The 16,395-nt window shown below is 36.5% G+C and overlaps 1 protein-coding gene across 8 annotated transcripts in view; it reads right to left on the reverse strand.

The window, feature by feature from the left end:
- The window catches only part of ADGRB3 (adhesion G protein-coupled receptor B3), a 446,997-nt gene that overhangs the window by 185,644 nt on the left and 244,958 nt on the right, over window positions 1-16,395 (reverse strand). For all 8 annotated transcript variants that reach the window (XM_039727349.1, XM_039727358.1, XM_039727398.1 and 5 more), the window contains 2 exons: window positions 4,231-4,377; window positions 3,428-3,503 (listed from right to left, as the gene is read on the reverse strand). In XM_039727349.1, coding sequence (XP_039583283.1) covers window positions 3,428-3,503; window positions 4,231-4,377 — 223 coding nt within the window. The remainder of the gene's footprint in view (window positions 1-3,427; window positions 3,504-4,230; window positions 4,378-16,395) is intronic.

Below are 16,395 nucleotides of genomic sequence, written 5' to 3' on the forward strand. Positions count from 1 at the left end.
CCAGCTCTCCAGGAGAATGCCATGGGAGACAGTATCAAAGGTTTTGCTGAAATTCTATCTGAATGAACATTAAAATATCTGAATGTGTTAAAATGCATTCGGTAGTATTGAGTATCTTCACTGACAAAAGGATTGAGGGCACCCTCAGGAAGTTTTCAGATGACACCACAATGTGGTCGACATTATGCTGGAGGGAAGTGATGTCATCAAGAGGGACCTTCACAGGCTTGAGGGCCAGGTCCATGCAAAACTCAGGAAGTTCAACAAAGCTGACTGAAAGGTCCTGCATGTGGGCTGAAGCAATCCCTGGTATCAATACAGTCTAGAGGGTAGAGGGAGTGAGAGCAGCCTGTCAAGACATACTGGAGGGTACTGTAGATGAAATATTGAAATTGAGCTGGCAATGTGGGCTGCATCAAAGGAAGCATGGCCAGCAAGGTGAGGGAGGTTATTCTCTGCCTGTCCTCTGCTCTTGTGAGACACCACTTGGAGTGCTGTGTCCATCTGTGAAAATCCCAGCACAAGAAAGGCAGGTCTAGGGTAGAGGCCATGAAAATGATCAGAGGGCTGGAATATCACTCCTATGAAGAAAGGTTCAGAGGGCTGAGGTTTTTCATCCTGGAGAAGGCAACATTGAACACCTTATTGCAGGCTTTCAATTCTTAAAGGGGGCATAAGATAAAGACTGAGACTTTTTACCAATATCTGCAGTGATAGGGCAAGGCACAAAGGTTTTAAACTGAAATAGGATAGATGTAGATGACACATAAGGAAGAAATTTTTTTTATGAGGGTGTTGAGACACTTGAACAGGTTGCTCAGAGAAGATGAGGATGTCCTGTCATTATAATTGTTCAGAGTCATGCTGGATGGGGCTGTGAGCAGCCTGGTCTAGTGGAAAGTGGCCCTGCCCAGGGGGGATCACCTAGAATTAGGTGATCTTTGAGGCCCCTTCCAACCCAAACCTTTCAATACTACAATTCTATGAAAGAAGTTTGAAATTGTGACTTTTTTGAGGTACTATTTTAAGGCCATGAGATCATATTTTGAACATGACTGCCATGGGCAAAGAAATCCAGCATGATACGCTTATGAGGTAAGAGATGTAAGCTTAAAAGTTTCAGTATAGCTTCACTATAAGAAGTGTATATCATTCAGGAAATGCAAAGTGCTATATTCCAAACAGAGAAGAGATGAGAAGTACCTGGGTGTGTGTTATATTTTTATATCACAGATTAGTAATTACTCTGATTCCTCGTTTACATACATAAGAGAAAGTAATACTGCTGGTTTCCTTTGCACAGGCATCTGAGAATTAGATTCAAATAATACTGAACAAATTCAGAGGCAAAGTAGAATGCCTTTGTTTTTGAATTTCTAAAGACTTCATTTATTAGTAGATATCAATAGATTATTAGACCATTTTGGTAAAGTAAGTCACAAAACCTATCTGTGAGTTGAACCACAGAGAAGTGGTTAAATTTGAAGTGTAAATCAGTAACCAGCTGAAAGCACAACAGACAAAAGCAAAAAATTTGGGAACCAAAAAGCACTCATAATCCACTGTGTTTACATTGCTGTACTTTATGTCCCAGTTCTTCCCTTATTCCCGCTACTTTGTATGGTATTGTTTCTAGGAAAAATCTAGTAAGGCATATCAACATCACTTTCATAATGGATGAAATAAGGGCCCTGAAAGACTTTTCATATAAGCAAATATTCAGAATTTAAAGTTTACACCTTTTTCCCTGTAAATTAAAACTACTGACATGTGAAAGCTGAAAAGGCATGATCAGAGACTGCAGTTTACAATGTAAAGATCTGGAAAGCACATGGCCATACTGACGCTTTCCCAGGACTGGTAGATTTTTCCTAAGGTCTACCAAAAAGAACTAACTCAAATAAACCAGTTGTCATGGTTCTTTGAGTATGGGGTTAAAAAAAAAACAAACCTTTTACAAACATCTCTTCCTTCCTGGCTAATTTCAGAAACTGGTACAACAAATGGGAAGTGCTTAGTGACATTTAAATTACACCTTTTTTTCTGTAAATTAAAACTACTGACATGTGAAAGCTGAAAAGGCATGATCAGAGACTGCAGTTTACAATGTAAAGATCTGGAAACCACATGGCCATACTGACGCTTTCCCAGGACTGGCAGATTTTTCCTAAGGTCTACCAAAAAGAACTAACTCAAATAAACCAGTTGTCATGGTTCTTTGAGTATGGGGTTAAAAAAAAAAAACCTTTTACAAACATCTCTTCCTTCCTGGCTAATTTCAGAAACTGGTACAACAAATGGGAAGTGCTTAGTGACATTTCAGAAGTGGATGAGCTGTCATTTATGTCACTTAAGTACAGATCGCCCTTGCCAGCACTTTCAGGTTTCGAGGTGTCCTGTCAGGACATCACTGTTCAAATTGTGCTCTACCTCAGAGACATTTTTGTCCCTAAGTTACAGCTCCTCATTGCAGAGCATGTTGAAATTTTGCTAGGAAGTATTTTTTTTAATTTTCTTAATAATTAGCCTTTTTTTTTGTTTTTGGATAGATTGTGGCAAAAACCTCTTGCTTTCCCATTCTTTGTTTCAAATCCTGAAGTTTTGGCTAAGTATAGTAGAGAAAAGTGATCTGGTGACTTTCTTATTACTATCTTTTCTAACTATTGTGAATTCACTAGCACCTATTGTGACACAATCTGCATGTGCTTCTTGTACTGTAAAAGGGCATTAAAAGACCAGGATCATATAAAATAATATTGTATAAATGGACCACAAAATTATCATAACTGGTAATTAGAAAAGAGTAGGTGAAATATTTATTCCAAACTGTCTTTTGGCAAGTGCAGAAAGGAAACAGTGAAACAAAAGGCCTTCCTATATCTTTTTGCATGTGTATGGTCCACAAAACTGATATACTCCAGCTGTTCAGCACATGCTTGTCTTGCTTCTAAAACAGATCTTCTCTATAGCACTGCAGACCATTCTGAATACAATTTGCACTGAAAAAATATTTGGAAAACTACTGCTAGAGACTTCTGTAGAAGTAGAGAAGATAAATTTAGTATATCAAGTTATGATTACGAGACCATTTATACTAACTTGACAAACAGTAGATTGAAGCACAAGTGGCCTGAGCATTAATGTACATCACTGAACATACTTCTGATCAAACATTTCTGTAATTAAGTTTAATACAGATTACACAAAATACAAATTAAGGAAATTTGATGAAAAGGCTACTTCTATCATACAAGTAACTAAGCATGAAAGAAATATTAATACATGCATAAACATTATAAATATAATGAAAAAAATATCCAGCAGTACTATATGCAAATAGCTTTGACTGTCTGCTTTTATTCTGACCTATAGTATATTTATTATCCTGAAATAGTTCAATTTGTACTGCATTTATGAAATTTCTTACCTCAAAGTGGGCAAAATGAGTTCTAAATTTTTGTATAGCACTGCTCCAAGTACAAATACAGTTGATTCATCTAGTTCTGAAAAAAGTAAGAAAAAACATTTTAATACCCTCTTTCCCAAGCTTTCATCAGCACAAAAACCTCTGAATATCATTTATCTCTGCAATAAAAGTTTTATTTTAAATAAACCATCATAATTTTGAGTTATCTCCTAGAAGTCTGTCATAAAAATGTAGCACTGTCAGAAGCATATCAAAAGATTTAAACCATTGAAAATCACATTTTCAAAAAATCCATCATTGTATGCTGACATGCATTCTAGTTAATTTACATTTACAATTAAACATTCTCAAGGAATGTCTGTAAATTCTCTAATGTCAGAGATCTGCACTGAAATTATATTTATAAATTGTACCTGAAGTTAAGCTAATTTGCTTCCTGAGCTTCCTTTGGTAAGAGCTATGTTGGAATGGACCCTCTTCTAGAACATAGCAGCTTCAGGGGATTCAGCAGAGCTGGACTTCAGCTCACCTCATATCAAACAGATTAAATCTCATGCACAATAACTAAGTAAAGCATTGTTTATTTGGTGTAGAAAATAATGTCTAGGATTTATGCAGCACTTTTTATTCAAGGTTGTCAAATTAAGTCCATTCATTTCTCTCTAGGATAAACTTATAAGTACTGTATTTCTTTTAAAGAGGAATAAAAGAACCACTCCCATGTTATACAGTGATTCTATGAGACAGTCACAGTTGCCTTGCTAAAGCTAACAGAAAATTCACATGCTGATATGCTTTTTTACCTGTTGACATAGGAGTGAAGATATTTTTTGGAATGACAACCCTGTCTTCTGAGTTTCGTGCCCAATCAACCATTCCTTTTCTTCCCTTCATGGGGAAATTGATGTCAGTTAAAACAGATGCAGCAGGAAGCTTCTGAATGCTAGCCACTAGTAAGAGAAATCATAAAATCATATAAATTTAAAACTGTGTTTCATATGTTAGTTAAAGCATCATAGAGTGACAACAGTACAGCAATAACAAAACTTTTAATGATACATTTCAAGTAAAGCAGGAATTCATAGAACATTAACTGACTCAGAAAGCATAATCTTCTGTTTATTATGCAGTTCTACTATGGATTAATTGTGTGGTATCGATCGTAGCATTTTTCAGTCAGATTCTGATTAAATTTCTTAACAGGGATTATTGAATGTACCAGTTTATACCCTGAAATTCACACATAAGGACGTTGTGTCTTCAGAGCAAATTCTAAAATGACCAAATGTGACAGTAAAAGTAAGAGGATACTTAAAATTGCTTTGGGAAACATAACTTCTAGATACAGGCTAATGAAGAAATAAAAGAACTTTTATCCTCTATACAGGCACCATTTCAGGATCGATCCATAAAGGAGATCAACATATTAAAAGACCTTGTTGTTTTCATACAAAGTAAGGTAAAGCAGTCTAGCACCTATTTTTTTTTCTTGGATGAATAATCTCCATTCTGAACTCTTATTCTATTTTTTCCACCTAAAATCCCCCAATACCTAAACTATATCAGTGTTATGTCAATAATAGATATATCAAGACAGAAGAAATAGGTGTCAAATCTAATAATAGTCAGTTTGGAATTTGATTTACTCATTCTGGTTTTTTCCCTGTTTTCTAACTCAACTATCACCTGGAAATCAGTTTCAGCTTTGCTGTGAAATCTAAGTACAACTCCATGGCAACACAGTCAGTGTCTAGTAAGACTCAAACTACTCTAAAGGAATTGACAGAGCTGCAAGCATTTATGTACAGTCAGTGAGATGACAAACAGCACATTTGGAGCCTAGCTCCATTCTTGATGTAGACCACATTGACAGCCATTTCCTGTGCAATGCCCTTTCTAATCAATTTATGCGGAGGCTAATTGTAGGTGGAAAAGTTTGGATATCAGGACTATACTTTGGTCTGCATAATGACTTCACTGCAAGGACTCTGCAAAGGGGTTAAACATAAATACAGTGGGGGGCAGCTGTAAAAACAAGCAGAACAGCAAAATTAAAGTAGAAAACCATTAGGTGTCTCATCAGAACTTTTTATTTGAAAGAAAACTATAATTCAAATCCAAGAGAAGACTAAAATTAGGAAGTTAACAATATTAACTCTACAAATATATTCCTTAATAACTGACTCTTATTTTCAAATTAGACTGGTTATGTTTACAGAATCACATTAATGAGGTGGTACTTCAGGTTTCAAATTTTCCATTATAAAACTATCAGGGCTTTATAATACCAGTTACAATTCTCTCCAGGTTGCAATTGCCAAATCCATTCCCAGAACTAAGGGGGTGCTTAGTCTTGTGAATTTTCAGGAGGTGTGTGGAGGGAATAGAGAGGTGTGTGGAGGGAATAGAGAATAGGTGTTTCAGAATTACTGGGGCATAAAATTGATTGTGTGCTTTCACATGCAATCAGTGGTTGTACAGAATAAATTAACATTGTAAAAATGGATTTTTTCCAATAGTTTTTAAAATTTAAAAATAATTTTATTTTCCCCATAAAACAGTTATTTAGTTCTCAAAATTAAATACAGCCTGCATAAGACAATATTGCCCTGTTTTTTTATTTGCACAGTATTTATCGGTACTTCTACCTATCTAGCTATCTATCTAATTAGATAGTAGAGCCTTAATATTTCATCCCCCTTTTGGATGACAGTTCCCTTTATTGAAATAGGAAATCAATGTTATTCAATGGCATTCACTCTGCAAAACAGAAAACCACTTTAGGACTGGATAAATGGTGAGGGTCTAGGATAGTGCTTTCTGTACTCTGTCTCTCTCTGTATTTTAAATAGGGTCATTTATCATGGCACTTAAACAATACTCAGAAACAAAAATTCCAAAATATTTGTTATTGTTTAGGTGATGAATAACAAAAGCAAAGCATAAAACCTAAAACTTTGACTTATAGCTTATATGGAAAAAATATAAATATCTGTGTTTATTGGGCAGTGTTGGACTCAATGATCTTGAAGCTCTTTTCCAACTTAAATGATTCTGTGATCCTATATATTCCTATTCTTGGTTCAGAAAAGTTTTTTTGCTTACAATCAAACAAAAGTCTTGCTTATCGAGCCTGATCTCCTTTTATGACAAAGTAACCTACCAGCTGATCAAGGGAAGCCAGTAGATGTGATCTTCTTGGATTTCAGTCCTGCTTTTCATTCTATCTTTTATAGAATCCTTCTGGACAGAACGTCCAGCATTCAGCTGGATAAACACATCACGTGATGGGTGAGCAAATGGCTCACAGGCCAGGCACAAAGGTTGATGGTGACCTGTTACTACAGGATTCCACAGGGCTCCATCCTGAGCTATATTCTCGACAACAACTTCAGAAATGACTTGGCAGCAGGACTGGAAGAGGTACTAAGCAAGTTCAGAGATGGTGGGAAACTGGTAGGAGCTGCTGAAGCTCCCTCAAAGGCAGGGAGACCTCCCCTGCAGAGAGACCCTAATAGAGGGCTGGGCAATCACCAACCATCTTAAGTTCATGGGAAAGTTCTGGATTCAACATGTGGGATGAGGCAAACCCTGGAATTCCATATGGACTGGGGAATGAGATGCTGGAAAGCAGTGCCATGGAAAGGTACCTAGGCATCCTGGGTTATGGAAAGTGTAATATGAGTCAGCAGTACATATTCCATGTCCTTCAGTCTGCCTCTTACAGATCCACACAGATTATAAGGTCTTTTTTTAGATATTTTGCCAAATGATTCCATGAGGATGTGCCTAATGTGGCTCTGATGCTCCAAGGTGTAAGATAATTTAATGGAATTTGTCTAGAGGCAACTAGTTCAGGTCTATCAACACGACCAAGTGGATACATAAAATAGTTCCCAGCACTTCAGTATGACTTTAAACTGTATTTAATATTTTAGGAAAGCTAATATTCTTATTAAATACTAGTCTATGACTCATTTCAATGAAACTTTGTCTCATTTCCATTGCGAAATGAGGCTCTCTACCTCAGTTTTAATCTGCAGCATAAAATAATTACTTATTGTGAACTAAAAGTCAACCAGTCTTTTAGAGGTGAATGAATATAATTCATGTGCTGGGTCATTTGCATGTCAAACTCAAATACAAGGTTCTTATACACAGATAGTAAGACATCATGCACTTTGCACATTATTGTATTCTTTTTATGTTAGGTTTGTGTTAGAAAACAATGCTTCAAATTCTGGAACCCAAATGATTCAGTTCTGGAACTGCCACACACAAGGACTACGTATTCTCATTTGAAAAAATCAAAGGTTTCTCACAAGTTTTGTTTTTTTTATTGTTATTATTTCAAATTACTATACTAAATCACCACATCCTGAGGTGGAATATTTGGCAAACAAGGATATCTTTAGGCACTGTGGTATGAGTATTTTTGCTTGTTTATACAAACACAAATTGTATACCACTGGCAAAATAGTCAAAGAGAATATTAATAAGAATAAAAAATGCAAAGTGGGGAAAAATATGAAAAAACAAACAAAAAAAGACATCTAAAATTGAAATTACCTTAGCAGAAGCTGAGGAAAATCTTTATGTGTCATGTTAAATTAAACTCTTCCAATATGGAAAATTCTCTTTTTTTATTTATTTGCATCACAGCAATTCCTACGAGTCATGCCTGCTGTTTTGGGCACCACAATATAGGAAAGACATGAAGCTATTAGAGAGTGTCCAAAGGAGGGTGAGGAGGATGGTGAAGAGTCAAGAGGGGTTGCTGTATGAGGAATGGTTGAGGTAACCCTGTCTGTTCAGCCTGGAGGAGACTGATGGGAGACCTCATTGCTGTTTTCAACATCCTCATGAGGGGAAGTGGAAGGGCAGGTACTGTTCTCTTTACTCTGGTGAGCAGTGACAGGATCCAAGGGAATGGCCTGAAGCTGTGTCAGGGGAGGTTTAGGTTGATTATCAGAAAAAGGTATTCACCCAGAGGATGTGGGCACTGGAACAGGCTCCCCAGGGAAGTGGTCACAGCCCCAAGCCTGACAGAGTTCAAGAAGCACTTGGACAAAGCTCTCAGGCTTATGGTATGATTTTTGGGGTTGTCCTGCACAGGGCCAGGAGCTGGACTCAATGATGGGTCTGTTCCAACTCAGCACATTCTACAATTGTGAAAAAAAAAATAAATTGTGATTTAGTACAGGTGTTCACTGTGCACATCTGCAGTGCAAGCTGCAGGTTGAGCTCTGGGTGGAGAAAGCCTGAGACAGGAGGTTTCTTTCCGTATTTTTTGATGCACTTTAGTATAAACTACAAGAAGTAATTCAATTACACATAAGAATACATACATACAGATTTGATGATTTCATAGTAATTATTGATTCAGAAGAATCCATGTAAATAGTCTAGTGTAATCAATTTAGTTTATTTAATTTTCATGTTGCAATTGCAGACAATCTGTTGGATACTGCTCTACTCAAAATTTCAGAATTGGTAACTACTAACTGATCATACTAAAGCAAACAAAAATATTGTTGCAACTGATTAATGTCAAGCTGATAGGAATAGACAATTTTCCATCACTATAAAAATGACCTGGTTACACACAATAATATGTGAATGATATTTAAGCAGATTATTTAGCACAGCATAAAAGTGGTTAATTAATGTGTAAAGAAAACTTGGAGAGAAAAAAAATAGTGTAGTTCCTGTATGAGCAGCTTTTGTAGACCATGGCCTAGAAAAGAAAAGCTGAAATGTATTGCCTTGATCCCCATAACCCTGAGTAAGTTATAAGGTGCCTAATGCAACTTCTAGTAGCTCTATGATTGATCTGGGTTACTAAACAACAGCACAAAACCCCCAACCAACTAAGTGTCATGAATAATTTTCCCCTTCTCTTTAGTATTCACCCATTAGCCTCCTGTATTTAACAACAACTAATAAAATTTCAGAATTAGGCCCTTGAATTATATTAATCAATTTGAACAGAAAATCAGATTCACCAAAAGGCCTAATAGAAAAACAACTGGGTGTTTTCTCATGCACTAAATTCAACTTCAGCTCCCACAATAGAGATTCAGGTTTTGAAATTGCAACACGCACAGGACATCTATGCCAAGAGTCACACCATGAGCCTGAGAGCATTGTTCAAATGCTTGTTGAACTCTGGTACGCTTGGTGCTGTGATGCCTTTTGCAGTGCCCAACCACACTCTGAGTGAAGAACCTTTTCCTAATATCCAACCTAAAGTCCACCAACACAGCTGTAGCCATTTCCTTGATTCCTGTCACTGGTCACCCGTGAGAAGAGTGCAGTGCCTGCCCCACCTCTTCCCCTCACAAGGGAAGCTATAGACCTCATCTACAGGTTGCTACAGATCTCTCCCCTTAGTTGCAATAGCAGATCTGATTCTGTTTTCTTATAAGTGATAATATTCTGGCTGTGTTGTGCTTTACCAGCACAGTAACCACGTTCAATAACATTTCAATAGCTCACAATATAGAATTGGATTGCATTTCAATTACAGACAACAGAGAATGAGTATAGTAGCAGTCTCATTTGCTATTTTTTTATCCTATTTTGACTTGGTCATTGATGGTATATTATGATATATATTATTCAGCATTTAGTAAACTTGAGTTCATCGCTTCACACATTTTGATTTTTGAAATAGACAATGTTTTACTGCCCTACTGGAACAGCTCCTGCTAAATCTATTTCTGGGTAAAATAGTATTGCTATTTCCACAGATGATTTTAACAAGAATATAAAGAACAAAGAACTTTAACAAAGAATATGAAAGGTTTTTGTGTTGAAATTCTGAACACTGAGCATTTCTGCAAAACATCTCTGTTAAGAAGATTCAGTTAGAACAATATATATTCTAGAATTATTCTTTTGACCTGAAATGTAAAACCTTTGGTTTTTTATAGAATAAAGAAGCACATTTAAGTCAGCCCACGTTGGATACATGGGGAACAAAGTCTTGCCTGCATGATTAACAGAGAGAGAGATGGACATATTGAAGAAGAGATACTTATAACAGACTATCCACTTAAAAGAAAATGTGCAACAAACAAAAATGGTGAAACCCCCATTTAAAGGAGAGTCATTTGTGGATTTCCAGATATGCTACAGAACTCTCCATGTGAGCAGGCTTGATTAAAATCCTTCTCTCAGTCCAAAGATAACTCACTTCTTACCACCTACAAGCTTATGTATAACAGAAGGACTGTGGTGAAATGGCATCCTCTTACATGAACATGAGAAAAACAACAAGGCAATTTTGCTTCTGTAAATAATATCCATGAAATCTCCTCACAATGAACCAACATCAAACTATGCTCAGGAAAAGGCTCCTAAGAAAATATAACTTTACAGATCTATTACTTCTCATGGCTATCCATACAGAAGTGATAAATTCTTAAATTAGAACCTACTGCTCCATAGGCAGAGAAGACAGGGATGTCCCTAGAAGCTTGCTGTGCACTTGCATTCCTGAAGCTCATCAGACCAAAACAGCTACTATCTCACTATTCAAGCTCTGGGTAGCAAGACACAGTACCAGTACAGGCAAAAAGAAAAATAGACACTTCATAGATATTTTTCACTGATGAAGGATGAACTTCATATGAATCCTTCCATTGCTGCCAAGCAAATTCTGCCTTAAATAGACTCAGTGTTTGAAGGTTAAGAATAATGGCTTGGTTAATTAAGAAGCTACCTTAACAATGATCTCTGAATATTTCCCTTCTATTTTCTATAGACAGTGCAGTGAGGAAAAGATTACCCATTACCATAATATGATCAGTACAATATATAAGACAACTTAGAAAGCAGCACAGTTTCAGGCAATGACCAGGATGCATTTAATAATAACTCAGATTTTTTTCCTGCTACTTACATAATTAAAAAAAAAAACAACATAGGTAGCAGGGAAGTGTTTTCTTTTGGTTGTGTGTACTTTTATTGCTCAGGACGAAATTTTGTACTTGAGGAAAAATTCAAGAATATACAAATTTTATAGAATAATGAAATATCACATATGCATATGCAGTCTCACAAGTGATTTCTGATTGCACATTCATTATGATAACTTTGTTCCAGGTTTTGAAATAAAATATAAGAATTAAAAGTTCAAACAATAATTAGACCATTTTCTTTTTCGTTATAGACAATAAATCTTAAAAATAATTATGTAAAATATTAAAGTTTATTCCCTGAGAAAGCTAGTTTATGGAAATAGCTACCACATCATAGAATTTTTATATGTTCCAGGTACTATTTCTGCATGTTCCCTAGGGCAAGGGGTGGGAGAAGTGGAAGTTCAGCATTTTTGTATATTTTAATATTTTTTTACTATTTACTAAATAGTAATGCACCCTGTAAGTTTAATATGTCTATTTGAAGCTAGCACATGTGGAATGTAAAGAGTAAAATCTCCTAACCTGAATAACAAGTATGAAGAAAATCCAGTTGAACTAATGAAAATGTAAACAATTTTTTATGAGCAGATAGAAGAAAATGTATTCTCATGATAAACTGAATACTTCCTGAAATATGTGATAATCTAGAAAAACGCTTTGAACATATGGTAGGAAGATGTACTTCTTTAATTAGAAGACAACTCCACCTTCTGGGCATTACTTTGAAGAAGATGAAGATATGTGCAGCCAAATAGACCCAGAGCCACATCAAAGGTACTGGGTTTCTGAAGGAGCTTTATTTTTTAATACTATTTATCTTAGTATTACTGTGCATTCATGCTACTAAAACTATGGTCTCAGGCAGCCTCTCTTGCCTGGCCATAAAATACTTCTTAAGGAAAAGAAAGACTTGACACAAAGCAAGACAGAAGATGGAGACTGATGCAGGAGATAGAATGAAGTGGCGTTTAAGTGCATGAGTTTTAATTTATAGACATAAAGTAGAAAACCATGGGCAATACTGAGGAGGCAAGGTTACCTACAACACAGTATTTGATTGACTGGGCAGGTAAGGTGCAGAAGCCAAACATTTTTCACTCACTAAGGTGACTGGATAAAGTGTCTGTGCTGATGATTCTAGCTGATAACAAAGAGAGTGAGACTGAAGGCAATGTTAAAGTATTGAGCTCAGAAGATGGAAATGATGATGAAGCAGAGAAAACAGAAAGAAGAAAAGCTAAGACTGAGAGATCATTTACATGTTTATTTATCAAGCTTACTCATGGTTAGATATCCAATAAAAACTATCAAAAAAGATGGGGAGGACTTGACAGGGCAAGAAATCAGTAAGGAGGCAAGCAGATACGAAAATCATTAGCAGAGAATTGATAAAAATATTCGATGAACATTACAGTGCTTGGGGTGATGTAGAGCACAGTAGAACGATTGCATCCCAAAAGCAGTAAACTGAAACAAAGAAGAGATGGCTATACCTCTAGGGAAATGATAACTAAACATATCATTCAGAAATCTATAAAGATGTGAACTAAGTTATTCAGTATATTGAAAGATGATGTAAGAAGTAAATTCACAGGCATGGAGATAGAAAATTTGATGTAGAAAAGCCAAACACAGAGGGGAAAAATAAGCAATGGGAATCAATATATGTTTCTAATCACAGCTTTTTGTAGGAAACTACAACCAATCTCTACTATATTTCATTGTTGAACAGCTTTTTTATAATCATACAGAATGGCATTGTAAAAAACTTTCAGACAACACTACAACAAAATTAAAACTGAGAGAATTGTAAATTACTCTGGCATAGAAATACAGAGATTACTAGTATGAAAACAGCTAGGGAATCCTGAACAGGAAAGATCGATAAAAAGCCATATCATGCAGAACAGTGGATATGGAAGAAATGCTTGTAGCTGGCTCCTGTTTTTACAGCAATCCACCAGGAATGTACACGTTTCTCCATTTTTCTTTCCAGAAGCAGAAGACAATGCCTTCTTTACACTTCAGCTCCATTAAGGTTGAGAAATTAGACAGATAAGATCCTCAAAAAGCTCAAGCCTTTAGGTATGTTTACTAACCAAATTAGTCCCCTCTTTATATGCATCTACAGTTGCTTTCTATTTTAAAACCTGGCCAAGTCAGAGAAAGATTTACTGGTCTAACATTGCTTCCTAGAATACTGAGTTTATGTTTTGAGCACTTGAAGCAGAAAGATCTGCATGCAATTAAGTCCCCCTCTGAACATGGGGTCCCCATCTGAAGGCATTACAAATCATACCTTTCTTACTTTGGATGAGAACGTCCATTAGGATTCAAGGCTATTACCACCAAAACTTATCCAGGAGAAAAGGAAGACCAACTCCTTATTTGAATATTCATTTGACCACTGGTATAATATATAAATCAAGGGTTCAGAAAGAAGGCAGGTTTGTTTAATTAATCCCAGATAACTGTGTGATGTCTCAAATTAGTGCTTTAGTAAATTCTTGACACTGGGGCACTGGTAATTTAAGACATAGAATTTAGTCACAAGCTTAGCATTTTCTGGTCAGCATCAGACTAATTCTCTAGTGGATATCTACCATTCTGAGTTTGGCATTCAAAATGATGCTTAAGCTGTCGGTACCAGTGCATCTCCATTACACCCACACCCACACCTCTACAGCTTAAGCTGCAAGTACTCAAAATCAGCTGTGAATGCATGGTATAGATCAGACTACAGTGAAAAGTCTGTGAGAAGTGGGATCCCATAGCCCCTTCACTCAGGAGCTGCACTTAAGCTGAATCTGCTGTGGCTGTGAACTGCTGTGTGTTTTGGTTTTCTGAACCTTGACCTGTAGATTCCATGTCAAGATTTATTGACTTTGGAGCTACCTGGGCTTTCCTGAGGACCACTGGACCAGATCCTGACCCTGATGCTCTGATTTGACTGCTTGGCTTAATGTCAGATCTGCCTCATCGTTATGGACTTGTCTGCTGATGTGGAATATTAGCTGGGTCTGGCTACCATCACAGACCTTCTCTGCTCTTCTTTCTTGGATGCTGCGGGGCCTTGCCTTTGCCACTGAGGCCAGCACGGACACCTTGCTGTCTCTTGTTTCCTCTCACAGAACAGCCTACTCTTGCTTCTCCCTGAACACAGTAGTTACTAAGCAAATGCTGGAACACTAAATACCTTCTAGACAGGCTTGAGCAGAGTCACACAGAAAATATGAAACAGAACTGTTAGAAACAGAGATCTCCTGTGTCTCAGTTTCATGTTGAGGCCATGATTTTAATCTACCTCACAGGAGTTCATAACTAGGTCTTTGTATTCTGGAGGCATGTCTAATTCATCTTGAATATTCTCCGTGGAGGACATAAACTGGATTAAGATTTGCTCAAGGGATTGTAAAAGGTTGTCCTGGGGCACTGTGAAATATAATTTTCAGGATAATGCACACATGCTTTATTTAGATTGTTTACATCATGCATGGCAGAACAAAACCCAGTACCTCACTGGGACATATAGATGCTATCCAATCTAAGTAGTAAGTAATACTAATTAGACTGAGCTTGATTTACTTGTTCACATTGTTGAATTCTAAATTAACTTTAATAACTCGGGAGAAATATCTCAGTGTTATTATGGTCATTTCAATAAAACAACTGCACAATGAGGAGATGCTTTAAAAAAGATCTAACTAGAAAATTTGGCCTATAAAGAATGACAGAGCTTGGTTATTATGAGCTGTTATAACGCAATCACATGAATCACTATGGCATGTGGACCTTGTGCTCAGCTCTTGTTATCTAATTCTGGTCAGCCCATCTCCAGTATCCCCCGCTTTTTCCCTCCCACTCCCCCCAAATGAGAGGCTTTTCTTGTTTATCAAAATTGTGGGAGGAGGAATCAAAAAAGATACAAGCATTTAAGAAAGAAATGGAAACAGTCAACTAGTCAGCTAAGTCAGATGTTACACCATTACTGTTTCCTTTGTCAGAGTTCAGGTGTCTTACATTTTCATTCACTTTGAGTGCAGTTGACAGAGAAAGATAGAGATGCCTAATCAGGGTTGCTTGTGTTGCCTTCTCAGGATTTTAAAAAATCATCTGAATTTTGATGCACAGTGAGCTTAAACTGCATATAGGAATACTGGATTAACCCTTACTTGTACTGATGAGTACATAAAATGCACATTATTACTGAGCTCAATGCCAAAATTAAACATAGAATATGGTCAAAACAATCAACTCAAGATACAACATAGCATTATACCTGCAGCAGAGAGACTTCTACATATTAAAAAAAGTCTCTTTGGATTCAGACCAAATTTTCAGATGCCCTTTGTGTGCTTTCAGTTTTGCTTTTACATGCAGTGGAGAATGACCACTTGGGACAGTTAACGTGTAGAAATTACTGGGATTAAGAAAACATCTCAGGTTTTCCTGAGGCTTGACAGATACAGTTATAAGGAGCCACCATTGTGCCTGGCTACACAACACTTGCATTCCTAACACAAGCACCTGATGGGACTCTGCTCTATCTTTGGCACTATATCTTACCTGCAACCTATTTTCTGTTACAGTTATTTCAATACAAATCTGGGGTTTATTGCTATTGTTCTTTCTTCAATTTCTTGTGCTGTTCTTTGCAGTATGTTTATGAAATACTTATTCAGAATAGGAGTGCTTCCCAACTGGAACTATACTGTTTCAGTGAACTATTCCTTATTTTCTGGAAATATTGCCTGTAGGTCGAAGCTCTGTAAAGGTAAAATGTGATTCTACATTGTGCAATATTCCAGAAAGCACTACTATACCTACGAGCTAAAGTGGAAAGGAAGAGTTTGTGCATGTTATTACATAAAAAAATAGTGATGAATTTTTTTAAAAAGCAATACCATGAACATGAAATACAGAAATAAGAAGCAAGGATGGATTTTTTTTTTTGTTTTCTATTGATCAACAGTTTTTGTGACCCACTAATACAACAAAATGTCTCCAACTAATTTCCTCTACCTGAAAGTCCTAAAACAG

The sequence above is a fragment of the Passer montanus genome, unplaced genomic scaffold (assembly GCF_014805655.1).
Source record: "Passer montanus isolate IOZ18808 unplaced genomic scaffold, ASM1480565v1 scaffold11, whole genome shotgun sequence".
NCBI classification, from domain to species: domain Eukaryota; kingdom Metazoa; phylum Chordata; class Aves; order Passeriformes; family Passeridae; genus Passer; species Passer montanus.